At 45.5% G+C, this 22,954-nt stretch overlaps 1 protein-coding gene across 10 annotated transcripts in view; it reads right to left on the minus strand.

Moving 5' to 3' along the window:
- Positions 1–22,954, minus strand: part of RBM33 (RNA binding motif protein 33) — a 123,097-nt gene that overhangs the window by 16,467 nt on the left and 83,676 nt on the right. For 6 of the 10 annotated variants that reach the window (XM_057730525.1, XM_057730532.1, XM_057730530.1 and 3 more), the window contains 2 exons: positions 5,215–5,424; positions 2,774–2,962 (listed from right to left, as the gene is read on the minus strand). In XM_057730525.1, coding sequence (XP_057586508.1) covers positions 2,774–2,962; positions 5,215–5,424 — 399 coding nt within the window. Of the gene's footprint in view, positions 1–2,773; positions 2,963–5,214; positions 5,425–5,866; positions 5,992–14,313; positions 14,425–22,954 lie in introns of those variants that run through there. The other 4 variants (XM_057730529.1, XM_057730524.1, XR_009053085.1 and 1 more) reach the window with 3 other exon arrangements.

The raw sequence follows: 22,954 nt of genomic DNA on the forward strand, positions 1-22,954 counted from the left end.
CTTTTCTAGTTGTGGCGAGCGGGGGCTACTCTTCGTTGCTGTGCATGGGCTTCTTATTGCAGTAGCTTCTCTTGTTGCGGAGCCCGGGCTCTAAGAATGCAGGCTTCAGGAGTTGCAGCACATGGGCTCAATAGCTGTGGTTCACAGGCTTAGGTGCTCCACAGCATGTGGGATCTTCCTGGACCAGGGATCAAACCCATGTCCCCTGCACTGGCAGGCAGATTCCTAACCACTGCGCCACCAGGGAAGTCCCCAGATGTCTTTAAAAAGGACTCTTTAGAGAGGCTTATGAGAACAGGTGAAGGGGGCAGCATACGAATGTGAGTGGCGCCGCCACAGCAAAGCTGCAGAGCTAACGTGCTGTTACTGCCGGTCGCATAATTGAAAGGCCCAAAGGAACGGGCCTTCTGGGTCCAGACACCGCCTCTTGTTGTTACACTAAGTGAACACCAGGTGGTGCCACAGCCCAACCCGGCAGAGGTTTATTTAACACACATTTCTTCCTCAGCCAGGAAAGCTGGAGGCCCGGGTCCCCTAACCATCCCTTTGACGTGTACTTATAGGTAAGACACAATGAAGTCTTGATATAAACGCCCTTTTAAAAATGCATATTTATCAATACCATTCTTTAATCTAATGCTGGCAGAAGATATATATCTTGATATACACACACACGTATCTTGTTATGTCAGATTGTTTTTAAATTAAGAAACTTAGTACCTTGTGAATGCAGCGTTTAAAAATCTATAAACTCCCGCTTAAAACCATACCATGGGACTAAGACTGGCAAGAAATGAGAGCTCTCTTTGCTGCCTGGGATGGACACACAGGCCCTACTGCGTAAGTGCTAGACTCATCACCGGCGGGGATTTCTACAGTGGCATGTTAAGGGTACCCGATGTAACTGAGAAAACATCACTCATTTTCCTATCTTCCTCTCTTTCTAAATAAAAGAAGCCCTTAAACACCTGACACTGTTTTTGCTTGGCTTTAAGTGCCCTCAATTAAACTTTATTTAACAAGATCTCTAATGCCTCTTTCCAGAATAGGAGGGGAAAAAAAGAAAGAAAAAAGGAAAAAAAAAGACAAATGGGAGGGAAAATGGCCCCCAAAATGCAGAACTCAAAATTGAATTTTTAAGATGGATAACACCAAGCTGCGGTGTTTCAGCAATGGCAGCAAGCCAACCTCTGCAGGGCAGGCCCCGAGCCTCAGGCGACAGCCCTGCCTTTCACACACAGGCCCTGGAAACGGGATCACAGTCAAGGATGCTCAAGGGAATCCTCAGACTATGCAGGAGGACGCAAAACCCAGCCAGCCAGCCAGCCGGCCACACGTGGACAGCAGCAGCGCCGTCACCACCCACCTGCACACACACCGGGAAACCAGACAGCAACCCAAGCCCCCAGGGAACAGACTGGACTCGGCCCCGGGGCTTGGACTCCAGGCGCACTTGCTGAACTGTGGTTTGACCCCAAGTTTCCCACCACCATTCTGGAGACTCCACTCAGGATAACCATATTTCAACGCATCATAAGTTCTCTAATGCCAGCTCTGTTCCTGCAGGTGAATCCGTGTTATGACGGACTGTCCAGGAACAACTGTCCTTGGACATGAGCTTAACGCCTCTGATGACTGACAAGCCGCTCCGCACCACACAGCTGGGAAACTGACTCTACTAAAAACAGATGCCAAAGCTTCTGGTTAACCTTTCACTACTACATGCAAATAAAAACTAAGTCTAACCATCTCTCTGGGAATCCAAGGAAGAAGGGAGAAGTACTTAAACCTAAACAACTACACCGGAGGGCTCTCATCTACGCCTCACTCTGCCAACGCTCCACGGCGGATGAAGCTAAAACACACCAGAAATTCATTACGGTGTCAGCCCTGTTCCCTATTCACTCACGGAGCAAGAGACCATCGCTATTCTTCACAGAAAGCATCTGTGCACTTTCTGTGCACTTTTCACTCAGAAGTTGAACACTCACACTCCATGTCCTACGATTTGCATCAACCATGCTTCTTACAAAATGCTCCCGCCTCCGACATGGGCCCTGGCGTGGGATGGCAGGTGTGCTGCTGACGGCTGTGACTGGGAGGCCAGCGGGCGGGAAAGGCCAGAGGTGGGCACTAGACGCACGCTGCTCAAGGAAACCAGCTCCACCCGCTTCGATGGTCTCCCTCCAGGGCTCTAAACACTGGTGTGAAGTGATGAGGGATTTCAGCGGAAATGTCTGTTCACAGCACAACTGAAGAGCCATTTCCAGCCAGCTCAGCAGAGAGCTTCTCGCATTGAGAACTAGCCAGTTTTAAAATTAAGAGACCAAAATATGGGCCACATCATTTCACATTTGTAAAGTCTAAAGCAAGTTCCTCAAGTGTTAACATGTGAGGCTATTTCGGAAAATTAAGGTCAAAAGCCTAAATACTTAAAATTATAAAACTGTTACACATGAGTATGTGATAGAACAAAAAACTGCATGTTTGGGTGCGTATAAGAACTTTAGGATAATTTGAGGATTTCAGGGATAATTGGTTCAGCTGGAATAAATATTTCATAAAGTTCCTGAGCACCTGAACACTTCCAAATAATCTAACCCTAAGGCAAAAGTTCTGACACCAAGTGTGCACAGCAGATAAAATATTTGCCTTTCTTCTCAAGATATTATTTTAACATGAAGTAACCAACACAAAAGGATTCTAAATGAAGAAATAACTGAGTCTTGGGAAGGACAAAGGGCACAAGCAGAAGAGGCCCCAGGTGACCCACCTGAATAGGTCCTACTGACATCAGCAGGCTCTTCAGCTGGGCATCAGTCGTGGATGACGAAAGACCTTCGACAGACACGACGCAGGGCTGCGGCTTGCACTCCACCACCCGCAGGTTCTGCTTGTTGGGCATCAGGCGCCCCCGGCCCATGGCACCCGCCATCCCCCGGCCTCGCCCGTGCATGAGGACCTGGCAACAGCAGAAAGAACCAGTCAAGGCCCAAACCCAGGACTTTTTTCACAGCGACGAAGATATGAAAGTGAGGAAATAAGGCAGAATCCATTAAAATACATCATGAGTGACAGGATTTTCTGTAGTTCTTATTCACTCTCAGAAAAGGGTTTAATGTCTAAACAAGACCACAATACCCAGCAAACCGGAGCGGAAGAAAAGGAAGGAAAAGGAAAGTTGCAAAGTCTGTGTCTGTCCTGGTGCCAAGTGTGGTACTAAGCAGGCTCTTCCTGGGCTGCCGTCACTCTGTGGATGAAGCAGCGGGATCACGGGGGCTCAGACACTTGCTGCGAGTAACACCGTCAAAGATTTGGGTCCAGCCCTTATCGGCCCCAGAGCCCAAATTTCTCCCACTGGATTCCAGGCCACCGCAGCGGGGACCAGGGAAGTGTGCCCGGCGCCCCCACAGCCACCTCCCTCTCACTGCAAGCCCAGTATCACACATCCCGACGGGCTGCGCCACTGATGCTGCCCGCCTCCGGAGGGCTTCCAAAGCAAACCCCAACCCAACTGCAACGACCGAATGCCTCTCTGGCTTAAGGCAGGGCCCACACCTCAGCATTTTTTAAAGCTGCCCAGGGTTCAAAACCACTGTTCTGGGATCTTTTAAACAAGAAGCAACAGCTGATCTTTCTGGTCTTTTCTAATCCGGAACTAAGATAAAGCACCGGCGCCCCCCAGGTCATGGACAACAGTGAAATGCAGACACGGGTGGGACTGGGCTCACTGGGTTTTCCAAACGTCCTGCCCCATTCTGCTCCCCAAGAGTGAGGGTAGGAAGGGCCAAAAATGACCTCCATCCCATCAGAGGAAAGGGCAGAGAGGAAGCAGACAGAAATCAGAGCGGAGCCTTAGCACGTGAATGGGCACCACACAAAGCACAACTGAGGAAAACCCGCCACTCGGGACGTCCCACAGAAGGTGACACGACCACTCCTGTGACGTGAGTTATTGGAGTGCAAAAGGATATTTCAACAGAAGTCCATGGGAAAACACCATCAAAAACTGCACGTTTCCCTGGCTGAAAGCCAGCAGGAAGCAACTGCCCGTGCTCTGAAACATCACTAACAGCACCCTCACCAGATGCTGACACTCGCTCCGGGCACCCTGCGTCTTCTTATAAAACCCTCACAAGAGCCCAAATGAGAAAGATGACTGAGCTCACTCCATAGGAGAGTAAACTGAGGCTGAAGATGAAGAAATGCGAGCACTTCGCCTATGCGTGCAGCTGTACGCCAGGGGGAGGGGGGCGGTTCTAAGGTCTCTCTCGTCATATGTCCAGCGACAGCACCTGACTGAAGACAGTTTAGACTGGAACGATCATTAAAGAGTGTATCTGAAGACATGACAATGTGTCTGTGCACGTGCCTCCTACAGCAGAAACACGAAGTAACTGAACTACTTCAAAGACCTAGAACGGTCTTCACAGCAACCCGACCCCTCAGTACCAGCGACGAGACAGGCAGAGGGGACGAGCTGGCAGGGCCCAGAGCCTGCTAGAAGAGAGGGGCAGGCGTTGTCGCCCCGCTTCCTCCCAAATGTCATCAGAGGCGTCTGGCTTCTGTGTCCAGAGGGGACCCTGCTGTCAGGCTGGGGAGGGGGGGAGGGCTTGGGAAAGCTACAGAGACGCCCCTCACTGGAAGCTGAGGGGAGGGGGTGCCCCCACCAGGACATGATGGGATGAGGGGTACCGGACGCCCACGCCTCCTGTCTCACACACTGAGCTCAACCTCCGGAGGGAGGTGGGAGGGAAAGAACCGGGCCAGAGGCACTTTCTCGGGCAGGGCGCCACACCCGCAAGGCTGCTGTGAACCGGGGTGACCCGGAGGCAGCAAGCGAGTAGCCACACTGGGTCCTCCGTCCAGAGTCCCTGGAGGAGGCGCCCGGCAGGGAGGGAAGGAGGAAGGGAAGGTGCCGGGCTGGGGTCCATGCGGAGCTGTGTCCAGAGTGCAGCTCAGAGCTGCAGGAAACAGCCGCACCCTGGATAGGGGGTGACTTCCCAGAATCACACCATTAAAGACATCACAAGAGGAAAGTTCTCTGGTGAACATGTCAGCGTTCAAAGCCAGGGCACAGGATAAGAGGGTTCATTTACCCACAATGGAAGCACTCCTACTGTGCCAGGGCTCCTGTCACAGGGTCACTGGGGCTCAGCTCCACTTGGGGAGGGCATCTTTGGGGATGGGCGGGTGGGGGGAGACAGGCGGTACCTTCTTGGCCGGGTGAATCCCTTGGATGCTCTTGATGCCCGGAGGGCCGGCCGAGTGCACGTGGGCCCCCACCGGAGGGTGCTGGGGCTGCTGGAGCGCCCCCTTGGTCAGCGTCACCTTTCGGGCAGGCTGCTGTCTCACATCCGGGGTCTGGGGGAGCCGTTGAGGCTGGGCTTCCGGGTGAAGGAAGCCGTCGCTCTCTCCTCCCTGCTGAGACCAATGAGGCAACCGCTGGTCAGTCTCCACACGGCAGCCCCCCCCCGCCATCCCCCATCAGTGCTCAGCAGAGAAGCAAAACCATCAGGAGCCTGCCCTTTCACTGGAGCCGCTAAGAAAACCTCTCATTTGACAGGTGTCTGGGTTTTAACAGTATTTTTCAAATTTAAAACAAAGATCTTTAATTACTGTATCCACTCGACAGGTCTACAATTATTAAAGTAAGTGCTGTTTAGTTCAGTGAAATACTGCTTAACTTTAAAAATACTTCATACTCAACATGGCGTTTCCATTTTCATGAGCATTCTTGTTAAAATCTGACAGTTTTAAACCTTTGACTCCCACTCAAACCTAATGAAAATGGTTCATCACCCTGACTCACCCGCCCCCTGGCACTGGCTGGAAATCCTGGGGCACGTGCGTCCCAGCGCCTTCCTCCCTGCAGACACACGCTGAACACACGGGCTCCCCACAGCACCCGCAGGCCGAGGAGCACCTCGGTCAGCCAACCCTCCTCCTCTGCGTCACAAGTGCCCCACGTATGCTGGCCTCTGGCCTGTCCTGTTTGGAATAAGAGCAGACCAGCCGGGAGCCTGAGAAACTGAAGGAGGAAATTCTAGAAGTGGAAGAGTTGCTGGAGGCCTAGACAAGTCCTTCCCACGTGGCTGACAGGGACCATGGGGGGACCGCAGGAAGAAGAGCTGAAGCGGGTCTGGGTGGGCAACCCACACACAGCCAAGGGCGAGGCGCCCAGCACTACCACTCCCCAAGCGCCGGCTGACCATTAAGTTATGCAGCAATAGGGCTGCCTCCCTAGGAAGCCAGGCAAGGAAATAACAATAGGAAAAAATCAAAGACGACACAAACAGATGGAGGGACATACCATGTTCTTGGACTGGAAAAATCAACATTGTGAAAATGACTATATTACCGAAAGCAATTTACAGATTCAACGCAATCCCGATCAAATTACCAATGGCATTTTTCACAGAATTGGAACAAAAAAATTTATGATTTGTATGGAAACGCAAAAGACCCCGAAAAGCCAAAGCACTCTTGAGAAGGAAAGACAGAGTTGGTGGAATCAGGCTTCCTGACTTCAGGCTATACTACAAGGCTACAGTGATCAAGACAATATGGTACTGGCACAAAAACAGAAATACAGATCAGTGGAACAGGATAGAAAGCCTAGAGATAAACAATGGTCAACTAATCTATGACAAAGGAGGCAAGGATATACAATGGAGAAAAGTCAACCTTTTCAATAAGTGGTGCTGGGAAAACTGGACTGCTACATGTAAAAGAATGAAATTAGAACACTCCCTAACACCATACACAAAAATAAACTCAAAATGGATTAAAGACCTAAATGTAAGGTCAGACACTATAAAAATAAAACTCCTAGAGGAAAACTTAGGAAGAACACTCTTCAACGTAAATAACAGCAAGATTTTTTGATCCACCCCCTAGAATAATGGAAATAAAAACAAAAATAAATAAGTGGGACCTAATGAAACGTCAAAGCTTCTGCACAGCAAAGGAAACTATAAGCAAGATGAAAAGACAACCCTCAGAATGGGAGGAAATATTTGCAAACAAATCAACAGACAAAGGATTAATCTCCAAAATATATAAACAGTTCATGCAGCTCAATATCAAAAAACAACCCGATCCAAAAATGGGCAGAAGACCTAAATAGGCATTTCCCCAAAGAAGACATACGGATGGCCAGGAGGCACATGAAAAGCTGCTCAACATCACTCATTATTAGAGACATGCAAATCAAAACGACAATGAGGTATCACCTCACACCAGTTAGAATGGGCCTCATCAGAAAATTGACAAACAGTAAATGCTGGAGAGGGTGTGGAGAAAAGGGAACGCTCTTGCACTGCTGGTGGGAATGTAAATTGATACAGCCACTGTGGAGAACAGTATGGAGATTCCCTGAAAAACTAACACAGAACTACCATATGACCCAGCAATCCCACTCCTGGGCATATACCCAGAGAACACCATCATTCAAAAAGACACATGCACCCCAATGTTCATTGCAGCACTATTTACAATAGCTAGAACATGGAAGCAACCTAAATGTCCATCAACAGATGAATGGATAAAAAAGATGTGGTACATACATACAATGGAATATTACTCAGCTGTGAAAAGCAATGAAACTGGGATATTTTTAGAGACATGGATGGATCCAGAGACTGTCATGCAGAGTAAAGTGAGTCAGAAAGAGAAAAACAAATACTGTATATTAACACATATATGTGGACTATAGAAAAATGGTACAAATCAACCTGTTTGCAAGGCAGAAATAGAGACACAGATGTAAAGAACAAACATATGGACACCAAGTGCGGAAAGCGGGGAGGGTTGAGGGGGGAGAATGAATTGGGAGATTGGGATACCAAATGGTACACTCTAAATATACGCAGTTTATTGTAAAAAAAAATAAAAAGTAAAAAAAAAAAAAAAAAACCAAAAACGGGGGATAGTGGGGATACAGGCCTATCTTAACTTGGATCAGAGTAAAGTAAAAACCAGACAAACCAAAAACTGTCTCTCCTGAGAATTCTCCACCCTGCAACCTCCACTCATATGTATGTACCTAGGGACATATTCACTTTATTTGTGTGACCCAAAACACTCCAAGTTGAAAATTTAAAGTATTTCTGGATTGGTAGGACAGATAGCCCTCTGGGAGAAGCAAACCCAAACTTCCTCTTGAAGAATATCATTAAACCTGGCCTCAAACATTTTCCCAGTTTCAACGTGACTCATAATTTTTTTTTAAAAGTCCCTAACTACACAAAGAAACAAATCGCTACAAGTAGAAGCAACCTAAAGAATCATAGTAAAGATTAGAGATATTGCTATTATCAGCTACAAACTATAACTTTATTATGTTCAATATGTTGAAGTAAATTAAGGAGGGAATTAAAAGTACAACCACGAAAAAGTAAATAGCAATGACAGTAAGTCTAGGCAAATAACAAGGGGTTCTAAACATCCTGGATGTTTTCCCCTGTTTAATTTCACTAGAGAAATTCAGAAACCCTTGAACTGCCAGAAAACCAACAGCAGGGTAAATGGAAGGATTAGTACATGGGGCGTGCTGCCTGTCTGAAATCACGGTGTTGAAGTTCATCATGCCACGAGTTACAGAGGTTGCTGAAGGTTTTAATTTATAACAGCTGACCTTTGTAAGTTTCTCAAAACTTTTTTGTGATAAAATGTAACATAAAACTTAACATTTTGGGGGAGGTTGGGATTCCATATATACATTAATATGTATAAAATAGATGACTATAAGAAAAAAATATCAAATTGTACACTTTAAATATATGCAGTTTATTGTATGTCAATTATATCTCAATAAAACTCTCTTTAAAAGAAAAAAGAAAAAGAAAAACAATAGGGAAAAATCAATCAAACCAAAAGTTAGATTTCTGAGACCAACAGAACTGATAACCCTTTAACTAAACCGACCATGGAAAAGGGGAAAAAAGTCACAAATTACCAAAATCAGAAATAAAAGTGGGATTATCAAAACCGGCACTATAGAAATTGAAAAGGGTATTTTGAACAACTTCACAGAACAAATCAGAGAACTTAGATGAAATGGACAAACTCCATAAAAGATGCAAGATATCTTGAAACTGATTCAAGAAGAAAGAGAAAATCTGGAAATCTGAGAAGACACTGAATTGATCACTAAAAACCTTCCATAAAGAAAAACCCAGACCCAAATGGATTCTCTGGCAAAGTCTATCAACTATTTAAGAAAGACAGACTACTAATCTTACACAATCTCACTCAGAAAACAGAAGCAGAGGAACAACTTTCCCGCTCATTCTGAGGCTGTATTACCCTTATACAAAAGTCAAACGAAGACATCAAAAGAATATCCCGCACGTACACACATGAAAAAAATTCTCACCAAAATATGAGCAAACTAAGTTCAGCAACACAGAAGAATGGTCACACACCATAACCAAGCAAGATTTACCCAGGAACACAAGGTTGGTTTAACACTCAAAAATCAATTAACAGACCACATGACCACCTGCACTGATAATGGAAAAGCACTGATAATAAAAATTCTCAGTGAACAAGGAACAGAAGGGACTTTTGTCAACCTGATAAAGGAAACCTACCAAAAATCGACAGCTCACATCATACTTAGTGTGAGACGAGTCAGGGGCACTCGACCCGCACGTCAGTCACCCGGGAGCGCTCAGATGTTCGAGTTCCTGGGCTGTAACCCAGGACCATCCAGCCAGACTCTCTGGAGCTGGAACCCAGACATGAGCATATTTTAAAGGCTCTTCCAGGGATGCTCCAGCCAGGGCTGAGGCTGGCTGAACCAGCTGGTGCCCCCCACATTCTGTGACTCTGTGCCTCTTATGATGGCCGCTGTAACTGCCTGAAACGTGACCCTGCTGGGAGTTCCACCAACCTGATGGAGGAATGGCTCCCAAATGAAAAAAGGCACACTACGGAAAGGCAGGCCACTGGGCAGGACCACGAGCCACATGAAGCTAGACTGCTTCTTGTGTTTCCTGAAACTTCTCCACTAGATCTTCTACCCAAAGGGTGTGAGCAGGTACCCCAGACAAGCAGGGATGGCCTACTCTCAGCACACAATTTTTCAAAGTCCTTATCTTGAAAAGCTATGTGAACTCTAGTTCTGTATATGCTTGAAATTTTCTATACTAAAAAGCTGAAAAATTTAAAGATGTACACCACATATTCCTATCTTCAAAAGCCAGGAATCCATCACTTATTAATTTGCCTAAAATCACACTGAAATTATGTTAGTATAAGATTCATAAATTCAGTATGCAAGGTTAAGTCTTACTGTTCCAAAAGACATCTATGGTTCACATGGGCTGACACTCCACACCAACACCCAGGCCCCGCCAGAGGCTGTGTCATAGTTGCAGGAGGCACTGGGTCCGCAAGCTCTCCACACAGCTCAGCTGCCTGACAGTCTACTAACCGAGTCTCCAACCTCCACCTTGCTCACAAGTGTGGATAAACCAACTGGCTGTGCGTGGTCAGCTTTCTGGGAAAGTCTTCCATTTTATGGACTCCCCAGAAGCTCATCAGAGGAGGTCAAAGTCTACGGACACCTAAAGCACATGCCAATTTCTAAGGGTCTAGAGAAACCAGTGGTTTAGACTTTGGTGAGTCTATTTTTGTTCACCAACCAAAATTTCCTGTGCATATAGATAGCACTGAGATAGTTATTGAATAAAACAATAAACGGTAGCTCAGACTTCTAAAAACTAAGTAGTTCTGAATGCGCTACAAAAAAAAAAAGATTATAGTATCAGGATACTAGGTTATAGCCCCTGTCAATTAGTATATACGTACTTACTAAATGCCACTATGATACTAAAAAGGCCAGCCCTCAGTTCAGCGATGATACTGTGTGCATCAGAAAACATTCCTGAAATGCTGAACGATCATCGATCATCCACAGAAAGACACTGGAACTCACCAAAAAAGACACCCCACATCCAGAGACAAAGGAGAAGCTGCAATGAAACGGTAGGAGGGGCGCAATCACGTTAAACTCAAATCCCATAAATGCTGGGTGGGTGACTCACAAACTGGAGAACAGTTATACTGCAGAAGTCCACCCACTAAAGTGAGGGTTCTGAGCCCCATGTTAGGCTTCCCAACCTGGGAGTCCAGCAATGGGAGGAGGAATCCCCAGAGAATCAGACTCTGAAAGCCAGTGGGATTTGATTGCAGGACCTCCACAGGACTGAGGGAAACAGAGACTCCACTCTTGGAGGGCACACAAAAAAGTGTGCTCACCAGGACCCAGGGGGAAGGAGCAGTGACCCCATAGGAGACGGAACCAGACCTGCCTGCTGGTGTTGGAGGGTTGCCTGCAGAGGTAGGGGGCGGCTGTGGCTCACCGAGGAGACAGGGGCACTGGCAGCAGGGGTTCTGGGAAGTGCTCATTGGCGGGAACCCTCCCAGGGTCCACCATTAGCCCCACCAAAGAGCCTGTAAGCTCCAGCGCTAAGTAGCCTCAGGCCAAACAACCTACAAGATGTGAACACAGCCCCACCCATTAGCAGACAAGCAGCTTCAAGGTTTACTGAGCTCTGCCCACCAAATCGGATTAAAGTGTTACTGAGTTCTGCCCACCCAGACCTACCCACCATCAGTCCCTCCCATCAGGAAGCACACAGGAGGCTCCTAATAGCTTCCTCCACAAGAGGGCAGACAGCAGTATCAAGCAGTATCAGCAGCATTTCTTCTTGTGGAACTGAAAACCACAGCCACAGAAAGATAGAGAAAATGAAAAAGCAGAGGACTTTGTACCAGATGAAAGGACAGGATAAAACCACAGAAAAACAACTAAAGGAAGAGGAGATAGGCACCCTTACAGAAAAAGAATTCAGAATAATGATGGTGAAAATGATCCAGGATTTTGAAAAAAGACTGGATGCAAAGATCGAAAAGTTTACCAAAGACCTAGAAGAATTAAAGAGCAAACAAACAGAGATATGCAACACAATAACTGAAATGAAAAATACACTAGAAGGAACCATTAGCAGATTAACTGAGGCAGAAGGGCATGTAAGTGAGCTGGAAGACAGAATGGTGATCATCACTGATGTGGAAAAGAATAAGGAAAAAAGAATGAAAAGAACTGAAGACAGCCTGAGAGACCTCTGGGACAACATGAAACACACCAACATTCGCATTATAGGGGTCCCAGAAGGAGAAGAGAGAGAGAAAGGACCTGAGAAAATATTGGAAGAGATTATAGTTGAAAACTTCCCTAACCTGGGAAAGGAAACAGCTACCCAAGTCCAGGAAGCGCAGAGAGTCCCAGGCAGGATAAACCCAAGCAGAAACACGCCAAGACATATAGTAGTCAAATTGACAAAAATGAAAGACACAGAAAAGTTATTAAAAGCAACAAGGGAAAAACGGCAAATAACATACAAGGGAACTCCCATCAGGTTAACAGCTGATTTCTCAGCAGAAACTCTGCAAGCCAGAAGGGAGTGGCATGATATATTTCAAGTGATGACAGGGAAGAACCTACAACCAAGAATACTCTACCCAGCAAGGATCCCATTCAGATTCGATGGAGAAATCAAAAGCTTTACAGACAAGCAACAGCTAAGAGACTTCAGCACCACCAAACCCACCTTACAACAAATGCTAAAGGAACTTCTCTAAGCATGAAACGTAAGAGAAGAAAAGGACCTACAAAAACAAAAACAAAACAATTAAGAAAATGGTACTAGGAACATACATATCGATAATTACCTTGAATGTAAATGGACTAAATGCACCAACCAGAAGACACAGACTGGCGGAATGGATACAAAAACAAGACCCATACATACGCTGTCTACAAGAGACCCACTTCAGACCTAGGCACACATACAGACGGAAAGTGAGGGGATGGAAAAAGATATTCCATGCAAATGGAAATCAAAAGAAAGCTGGAGTAGCAATACTCATATCAGATAAAATAGACTTTAAAATAAAAATGTTACAAGAGACAAGAAAGGACATTACATAAAGATCAAAGGATCCATCCAAGAAGAGGAGATAACAATTATAAATATATATGCACCCAATATAGGAGCCCCTCAATACATAAGGCAAATGCTAACAACTATGAAAGAGGAAATGCAAGGAAGAAACAGAGACACAGGTGTAGAGAACAAACACATGGACACCAAGTGGGGAAAGAGGGGAGGGTTGGGGGGGAACAAATTGGGAGATTGGGATACCAAATTGTACACTCTAAATAAATATAAGCTGTTTACTGTCTGTTAACTGTATCTCAATAAAAGTTCAAAAAAAAAAAATTCCTGCCATGCTGTAAAAATCAGCAATTAACCACTACTAAGAAATGATGTCCACACATGCAATGGACAAAATGCTGAGTATCGTCACCGATTTTTTCTTTACCAATCCAAAAGTTTTTCGTAGATAATCTTGAAAGAAAGAGAGAGAGAGAGAAAGAGACAGAAAGAGAAAGAAAGACGGACGGACGGAAGGAAGGAAGGGAGGAAGGAAAGAAGGAGAGAAAAAAAAAGGAACTTCCCTGGTGGTCCAGTGGTTAGGACTCCACGCTTCCACTGCCAGGGGCCTGGGTTCCATCCCTCACTGGGGAACTAAGATCCCATAAACTGTGCAGTGCAGCCAAAAACACAAGTAGATAATCCAGATAGTAAACTTATTTAAAAAGAAGAGCTTGCACCAAATGTAGGGTGTCCGCCTCTTTTGAGGTACGCACTGCGTGTGTGTACTTGGGTGATAATGGAACACTGGGCTGTTCTGATGATTTTTAAACTGGGAATTGAGAGCATAAACATTTAGTCAATAAACACCCCAAATAATAAAAATTCTCTTTACTGCTGTTTTGAGTACGAGACTGGTGATAATTTATGTGTGACAACATCTGGTCAGATCAAAACCCCGCAGCACAAAGTTCTAAACGTTTATCTTCATTCAAAAAAGTTTACTTTTTAAAGCAGGTTTGATTCCCATCTAAAGTTCAGAAATAACAGGTATAGGTATCACAAAAAGCCTCTCCATTTAAGACTAAGAGATGGCCTGAGAAGACACAGGACAAGGGCATCTGTGACGAGAGTACCTGCAGGCCCGGACCCCCCCCACCGCCCACCCCGGTGCTCTCCTCTCTCCCTCCACACTGGCCTCCTCTCTCCCAGTCTGCATCTCAGCTACTCCTCCCTGCGTGGGGAGCCTCAGCAGACAGCAGCCTGACCTGCTCCCTCGAGGGGCCCCCAGCTTCTCCAGTCCTACGGCTTCCCAGGCCACGCAACTGTTTTGTCTTCCTTCACAGCGTGCGTCGCCGCTCACCGTCCTGTCACGCGCACGAGAATGGGAGCCCCACGGGGGGCACTGGTCACCTCAGCATCCTCAGGACAGAGAAGAGCACCGGGCACAGAGCAGGCAGACGACAAGCACCGGCTGAGTCAACAATGAATAAGAGAGAGGGATGTTTCAGGCCTTTAAGGATTATGACAAAGGCCCAACAACTTGCCGGGAAAACTGCTACTGTGCTTACCGACAAGCGAGGGGAAGCCCTGGGTAAGTGCTGAAGTTACTTATACTCAGGACAATGTTTCATAGCTTCTACAGCTACAAATGATGTAATAAACTTTGTAACAGGAATTTCCAAGGCACGCTAAGGCTCTTAATTGCCAGTTTTGGTATCATTCAACATGCTCCACTCACGGGAAGATGGACAGAGCTGTTTGTTGAACGGCTTCAATGGGACGAGACGCACACTCGGGTCTGCACAGACCTTCTCCCTTCAGCCCTCCCTCGAGGTTAATATTATTACCCTCACTTTGCAAGTGAAAAGCCCAAGATCCCTGGTCACACAGTAAGTGCTGCTAGAACGTCCTGTCTTGGCGGTTCCAAAGCACAGACTGCACACGACCTCGCAGGCAAGGAGCTGACACTAACATAACTAGCTTCAGCAGGGCTGGAAACAGGGGGACTAACCACCACTGTAACCACTGTACATTAACGAAAGGCTACTGTAACCTCTGCTTTCACATCTTTCTGGAAACCATGCTGAGGACTTAAGGCTTAAATATAAGTAACAAGTTACTTCATTTTGGAAGAAAAACAAAGTTTTTTTTTCCAAATGAGAGAACAATTATCTTCTTTCAAACTAGCACAAGGAAAAAGCTAATTCTTGGGAGAAATTTTAAATCCCAGAATTATTCTGGTTAACACTAGGCAAAAGTCAACCTACTAACTTCTAGGCTGTGGCCAGAAACATATTTTCACACCTACACACATGGACACAGAAGAAAGGTGAATGAGAACCAAGCCAAACTGAACCCCCCGTTTATTTACGAGTCTTCAACATACGCGCGCAGTGAGCAGCACTGAAAGACATCCCCAAATTGTTAGTACCTAGTTATGTAAATTTAAAAATAGTTGGTTTAAATTAGGACTTTCAGAACCCTATTATCTTAATGTAAGGAAGTAACTACCATCTGTGGATGGCAGATTCCATTCCACTCAAAGAAAGGAAATCCACTTTCAAAGTGAATCCCTCTAGGGTGGCACAGTTCCCTTTTAAATTCCTTACACAGCAGTGTGTTCAGACATGATTTTAAGTATCTTTTACTTCCTCCAAAACAGATGAAGAGAAAAGGAAGTTTGGCCTTAGACCAAACTGGAAATATTTTGTTGGTTTTTTCCACAAATGATTATCTTTTAATGAATACTAAAAATGTCTTTTGAGAGCAGTTTCTCTTAAATATAAAAGGCACTTCCTGAATTAAGTAAGCTTAGGGAATACTTTTTATCAACTTAATTGTTAGGAAAAATGAGGTTTGTAGCCACCACCATTAGCAGGACAAATTTATTTATAACACATGGTTTAAATGTACAGATAAAAACGCCCACTGATACTGTCAGGGCGTCCTGCAATTTGACAGATCAAATCTTATTTTCATTCTTAAACCCCATGACGGAGTGATATCACTGACTCGCATTCAGTAGTGAGCAAATTGATTAATCCCTCTCTATAGAAATCTCAACCTTGATTACACCTATCAGACACTAAGCAGCATTATTCTAGAGTGACAACACTTGACAAATTCCCCAACCATTTTTCTCAGCCTTTGTGGCCCTGCTAGCTTGTATTAACCCTGATGAAAAATTAATTTTCCTTATCTTCTTCTAAACCCCAAAATCCAAATCCGCCAAACTGGCAACTCTTTCTGTAAAGGTATTATGAAAACCTCCAAAAGATTAATTGCATGTCTTCAGGTGACATTAAATTAATTTCTGTACTCATGACAGACATTTGATACTCCGTACTGAGAGGACAGATAACATTGTCGGGACACACAGAAGGACAGTGGTTGGGGTCCCAGGGCAGCCTCTCATGAATTCCCCTTTCGATAAGGCCTACTTCACTGTCATGGCAATGCTGCTGACCTGCTAGCCCAGACCTCACGGAACAGGCTTCTATTAACTGCAACAATGCTGGGCCCAGCCCGGCGATCTTCAGAAAGCTCCCTCAGAACCCGGACAGTAAATGATATGCGTGCTCTACCAAGTTCCTAAACACAAATATATTTAAGGCTCTATTTTCTTTATTTTGTCTTTGACACTACTATTTAAAGGAGAAAAGGTAAAAGAAAATAAACAGGCTAATAACACTCTTATCCAGGCTCCTGGGTCAATTCCCTAATTAAACTGCTGCAACACAATATGCGGTGAGGACACTCCACACGTGCGGTGTTCATCTATTCTCTGCAATAAATTACCCTTACATATGGCAAGCATGCAACACACGTACACAGCAACTTATGTCTAAAATGCTTCCTATACGATTCCAGTAGCAGGTCTACACGGGTTCAACAGAAACAAACTCCGTAAGGTTAAAGGGATCTCAGAAGGGCTTGGGCTTCCTGGAAAGAAAAGGATGCAACCAGCAGGTACACTAGACCTGGCCGCACGGTGATAGCATGCCATTATTCAAGCGCCCTCTCTCTCTCTCAACATTCTACCTCTCTGAAACTAGTCAGGTTTGGGGAAATCTTTTAAAAGCAAAATTAATTGGCCTCTGGAGAAACAAACCAAAGCCCTGAGGCTGCGAGAGGATCTGATACCCCAGGACTCTCCAATTTCTACAGCACAGACCTAGCAGTCTAAAAAGGGAAAGCACTGCCAGAAGTGAGGCTGCAGTCCACCCAGCAGAGGGCCATGAACTCTGGCCTCTCCAGCGAGAGCGCCCCGCAGGGGTGAAGCTCCAGGCTCTGAAAGCAGATGCTTCCAACCTGCCCTGGATGGGCAGCTGGGAAGGACCTACTCTAGAGCACCAGGTAACTTCCCCGTGGAGATGACGAGGCTCCCATTCCTGCTAGCTGTTCGGAGTGAGGAGTGGGCAGTTACCCAAGACAATGGAGGAAGCAGATTCTTTTTGTGCTGGAGAAGGTGGGTTAGCAAATCCTGATTCCTAATTTCTAATGAGAGGTCGCATGTTTAAGAATGCTTAAAAGGTCATGTCTCTAGACGTTACCAATTCTTTCCACTGAAGTGTCTCAAAGCTCTTAAAAACAAGTATCTACGCACAGTAGCTCCTCCTGCGAAAGAAGATTCCAGAACATACACGCTCCTCTCTCCCAGTACCTGCCTTTCGCTGTCCGATTTCTCCTCAGCACCTCTGACAGGGAAATGATTCAGGCGACAAATGAGGCCCAACTACAGCCAGCCCCTCGGCCCCTCCCCGCCAGAGAGGAGAGGAGGGGAGGGGAGAGGAGAGGGGAGGGGCGTGTGGGCCAGCGAGGCAGGAGTCTGGGCTCTCACGGCCGGCTGGGAGCCGTGCCTCCAGGCCCGCCCCCTCCCCGTCCCGCTGGGCAGGGCCTCCCCTGGCCCCTCTACCTGCATCAAAGCAGTTTCTCTTACACTTGGCTTCTCAGGAATGCTTCTCTATCAAGAGCCCATCCCTCTGCAGTTTCTGTCCTTTACTCCCCCATTTCCCACTCACTTCATCTGACTTGCTTTTTCCTGGTCCTCTAGCACAGCCTTGGCTCCTGGGTACTACCCGAAACCGTGGCATCAACTCAGCTTCTGCCAGAAACCAAGTGCGTCAGGATAGCTGAGGCTTCCAGAGGTGGCCAGGCAGCTCAGCGAGTCACAGGATGACAGCCACAACGCGAGCCTGCTCTGCCGTGGCCTAAGGCACGGGTCTCCCAGAGAAGGAGTCATAACCACAGACTCATCAAAAAGCAGCCAAATGAGATGTACGCTACAGTTGCATCTTGTGAACTGAATTAACAAGAATTAATGCTGGTTTTGGTGTTACCGTATTTCACTTACTAGTGTCATCTAAATGTCTACAATACACAGCTACTACTTTTATAACCAGAAGTACCATGGGAAGTGGGAGACATGACACTGCACTAATTCCTCCTTTGATATTTTCATAAAGAAACCATAAACAATACCTATACTTTTAAAGGGAGAAGCTATTTATTTTCTCAATTATTTCAACACGTTTCTTAAATATTTATAACGTATTTGAAACTGTCCTAAACTAAATCTGGAGACAAAAAATGAGCTGAAGAGGAAACCCAGCCTCCGTTGGGAGCAGTGACTAGGAGACAGCTCCAGCGGCAGGCAGGGCGTGACGGGGACGTGCAGATACAGGACAGAGAAAGGGCACATTGAGCATGCGGACCAAGCCCAAGACAGAACTGCAAGCGCGAGGGGGCCAGACCTCGAAACAACAGGGCGCGTCCAGAGAACGGGAGGCAGCGAGGGTGACCACTTCTATTCCTGCCTGCAACTCCTTCTCAGACTAGAGTCCCCAAAGAGTGACAGACGACTCCAAAACCAACGTTCTGTCTCTAGTAAATCTGATAAACAGTGTAAGAAACTCCTTATACTATTTTTGCAACTTCTCTTAAATTGAGATTACATGTATCAAAATTAAACATCCTCCACGCCACAAAAAAAGATCAGGTGTGTACATATTACCTCTTCTACCACCACGCTAGAGAAAATCTGAGAATAACTTCTGAGGAAGAGAGGAAATCTACGACTGCAGAGCAACCCCCAAAAGCAAGCTCAAACAAATTGGGACCCGTCTGCATGAAGCATTTTGACAGCCTTTTAATTTTAAAAATAAAATACAAGAGTATCACATCTGGACAGCTGGCCTTCCTGCGGAGGCATTCTGTGCTCCTCCCATTTCTCCGTGTGGCCAGCAGAACAAAGGACTCTCTGCTTAATTTGCTGCCAAATTCTTAAAATTTTCATGACCTCAACTAGAATAAACCAGCTGCATTGAGAATCTGCTTTCATTTTCTTAAAGGGCACTATAAGAACACACTTTTCCTTCCTTTAACTGAAAGGAAAGGGTGGTAATATGTACTGAGCTCCTGCCATGCGCCCAGGCACTGTGCCACTCGCCACACCTGTGTCACAACAGCTTCCCCTCACAGCCACCCTGGGAGGAACTGAGTCTCATTTTGCTGAGGAGGAGACTAGGGTTTTCACTGTGGCCAGGTAACTCGATGCAAACACCTCAAAGGCTCCCCGTTTCCCCTAAACTGAGGACAGAGCTCCAGGCCTAACTAAATTCATGAATAAACGCATTTCTCACGGCACAGGCTTGCTCTAATTCTTTCTTCAGGTGTTTAATCACAAAACGTGGCTGAGGATGATTATAACAAGTGTACACTAAGGAAACATTCTATATGTGCTGTCATTACTTGCACAATTTTTCTGTATTATGTATTGGTTATGAACAAAACTATGGTTTTGGGGGGGACCACACTGTGGCTTGTGGGATCTTAGTTCTTCCCCAACCAGGGACCGCGCCTAGGCCCTCGGCAGTGAAAGTGCCACGTCCTAACCACTGCGTCACCAGGAATTCCCCAAATTATGATTTAACAAGATTGCTCTTTTGGTTTCTGAAAATTAAATACTTAAAAGTAGCTTTCTGAGAAATGAGCAAATGGAGATTATTCCTATGTTTTAAATCACTCCATCAAATGAAAATCAAATGATATTCAAGGAGGCCCATGAAAGTTCAGAAGCAGTATTTGCCAATACCTAACACCCTTTATAAGCAGCATTAATTTGTTCCTTTTTAAATTTCAGCTAACAAAGCCAGACAATTAAGTGGGAAAAAGCTAAAATTCACAGAGATTGATTAGCCTCATAACAAAAGGTCTCTTTAAATTTCAAATTCCCTTAATGATTTCAACTCAGTGTTTTAAATATAAAATTTGACCTACTTTGATTCACACAGAAATGTTCAAAGACACATTTATAGCACACAGCAAGTCACAGCTTCCCTCGGCCAGGGTACACCGACCCTCACTTTAGTTCACCATACCCGGCGGCAGCGTGGTCACTTCAGTGCACCAGGCCACTCCCCAGTCCTGATTCCAAAGCTGGAGCCAGCCACCACTCAGGGCGCCCAGTTGTACCTCGGAATCCCTCTCGACATGCTCTGCAGCCAGTCACTACCAACTGGGGTCAGCAAGCAAAATGAAACCTCATCAAAAATGTTCTGAATCAACTCTGACTGCCACATACTCACTGGAAACAGCAGACTATGCTCCGTAATCTAGAACTATGTAACACACGGGGAGAAGGAGTGGCAAAAATAGATATTACAAATAACAGTAAAATGCACGGGATTCAGAAGCCTCACTCTACCAATTAGTAGCTGAGTGGCCCTAGACTACTAATGCAACTTCTCTGAGACTTGATTTACTGACCTATAAAATGGAAATAACAGACCTAACTCAGAAGGATGCTGTGAATACGTGCTAAACACTTGATAGGCAGTAGCTTGACCTGTTACACAGCATAGAATCAGGGAGTGTACTTCCAGAAGGGGCCTTACGAGCACTCCAAAAGAAAATGGACGCTTATAAAGTACCTTCTACGTGTCAGAAGAGTCCCCAAGACAATAAACAACAGACAAGCATCCAGCCACAGGTCTTCCTCATCCACAGCCACGCTGCTTTCGCCTCTCGCACCCTCGTGTGCACACACGTGCACTCTGTCCCGGGGCTGACAGCCTCTATCTCCACGCTCCACATGCAGGAACTTGAGAACAGCCGAGCAGGAACTCATGATGCCCGGACAGCCCTCGAAAAAAGTGAGCTTTCACCCAGCCCCCGGCCCTGGTCCTGGGACCCTGTGAGCGCCCCACCAATAAAGAGTTTTTAGTGCCTTCTCTGTGAAAACGCTTCCCAAGTCCATAACGCATTAGCTCTAACGAAGTGGAACACCGTAAAAAGACTAGATAGAACTCTCCTTCCATGTTCAGCAGGAATTAGAATCACTTTAAAGATAATATAATTAATGAAAGGGCAGAATGAAAAACCTATAGTCTTAAGACTTGCGCTCTTTCACCTTTCAAAAACCCAACTTAATAAAATCCAAAGATAAATTATTTAATTGTAGATAATGAAATATGGAAAATGACAAAAGAGAAGTCCTTACTGATTCACCATTGCCTCACAGGTAAAAGTTCACCTAGAGAAACCTAATTTAAGTTGTAATATATTTTCAATTTGTACATCAGAGTAAGACTCCCAGGAAATCTCTGGTTTCCTAACAATCCTATAGATACAGATTTTTACCGTGATCACCACCAGGACACAATTTCTAGAACAGCAGTATGTACGGAGATAGTCCTGTGTCCTGTCTGGAGGCCAACTAAAAGAATCAGGAGACCACTGAATGCAAAGAATAATGTAATTAATACATTAGATGGCAGCTTAGGTTAGAAAAAAGTGAAGTAAATAAAACTGACTCTCTGAAGAATATACACTTCTCTAGAAAACCTTATAAATAGAATATATATTGTGTTTTTGTACTAACAGAACATGAAGAAGTCCTGGGCTCGTAACAAAATACCAGAACAAACTGAAAATGAAACACTCTTATTAAACAAATCATTATAAACCTGAAAATGCATAAATAACATTCTGCACAGGTACGGCATACAAGTCAATCCTCCCCAATGCTAAGCCCCTGTCAGACCCTCCCCAGGGTGGCCAGCTCAGCTCCAGGTGCACAACGTAGCACACTCCTAGCCATTAATGCCACAGTCCGTGAAAGGAGAGAAATAGCAGGGGCAGGAATAGAAGGAAAAATGAGAGCATACTTAGCACTTACAAGAACATGTTGGTTATTTAACTTAATATTTAAGAATTAAAAGGAGAGCCAAAAAAACCATTTTGAAGTTTGGCAGAGAGCTATTTTCATGTAAAATTCCTCCGTTGTTTTCCTGCATATTGTAAAATTATATAGCTTGATTTTGGAATATGGTCTGACATAAAAACCATATTTTTCCCACCAGAGAAAAAGACAGCAGAAATTGAAGTAAAAGAATTCTTTGGAAGTAGGTGAATTCATCAGTTGAAGGCTGCCCATGCACAGCAGAGCCCCGCCACACCCCTGCTAGTCCTCCAGAGCCCAGAGCACATGGCCCGCACAGCCACACCGTGGCTGCCCACGGAAAAGGCCTCTTCCCAACCGCGGCCCCATGGCCCATCCTCGTAAGTTTATAACTCAAGTAACTCAAGTAAAAAATGAGACACTGACAAAGTACGATTAAAACAAGGTCAAAAGCAAAAAGCAACACAGACACTGGAAACTGATGAAGGCTTGGGTTTTCACCTCAAGCAGCTAACGATGAGCTGCTCTGAATCCAGCACAGCAAACAACCCCTTCCCGCTCCTCGTGGCGCTGCTCTCCCTGGATGGACTGAGAATCAGAGGTCCTTTTTTTGTTTTACTGTAAATACTCTGGTTTTAAAAGTAATCATCAATAGCTAGTTTGCTCTAAGAGCCTGTGTCTTACAGTTCTCCCCCTTGCTTCCCCAGTTTATACTACTAACTGCACACAATGCGGAGCATATGATTGTTACTCAGACCGCAGGGAGTTTGTGGCAGAATTCATCAAAATTAAAGCAAGAGATGAGCATTTCCTCTACAAG

Source organism: Hippopotamus amphibius, chromosome 4 (genome assembly GCF_030028045.1).
Source record: "Hippopotamus amphibius kiboko isolate mHipAmp2 chromosome 4, mHipAmp2.hap2, whole genome shotgun sequence".
Taxonomy (NCBI): Eukaryota; Metazoa; Chordata; class Mammalia; order Artiodactyla; family Hippopotamidae; genus Hippopotamus; species Hippopotamus amphibius.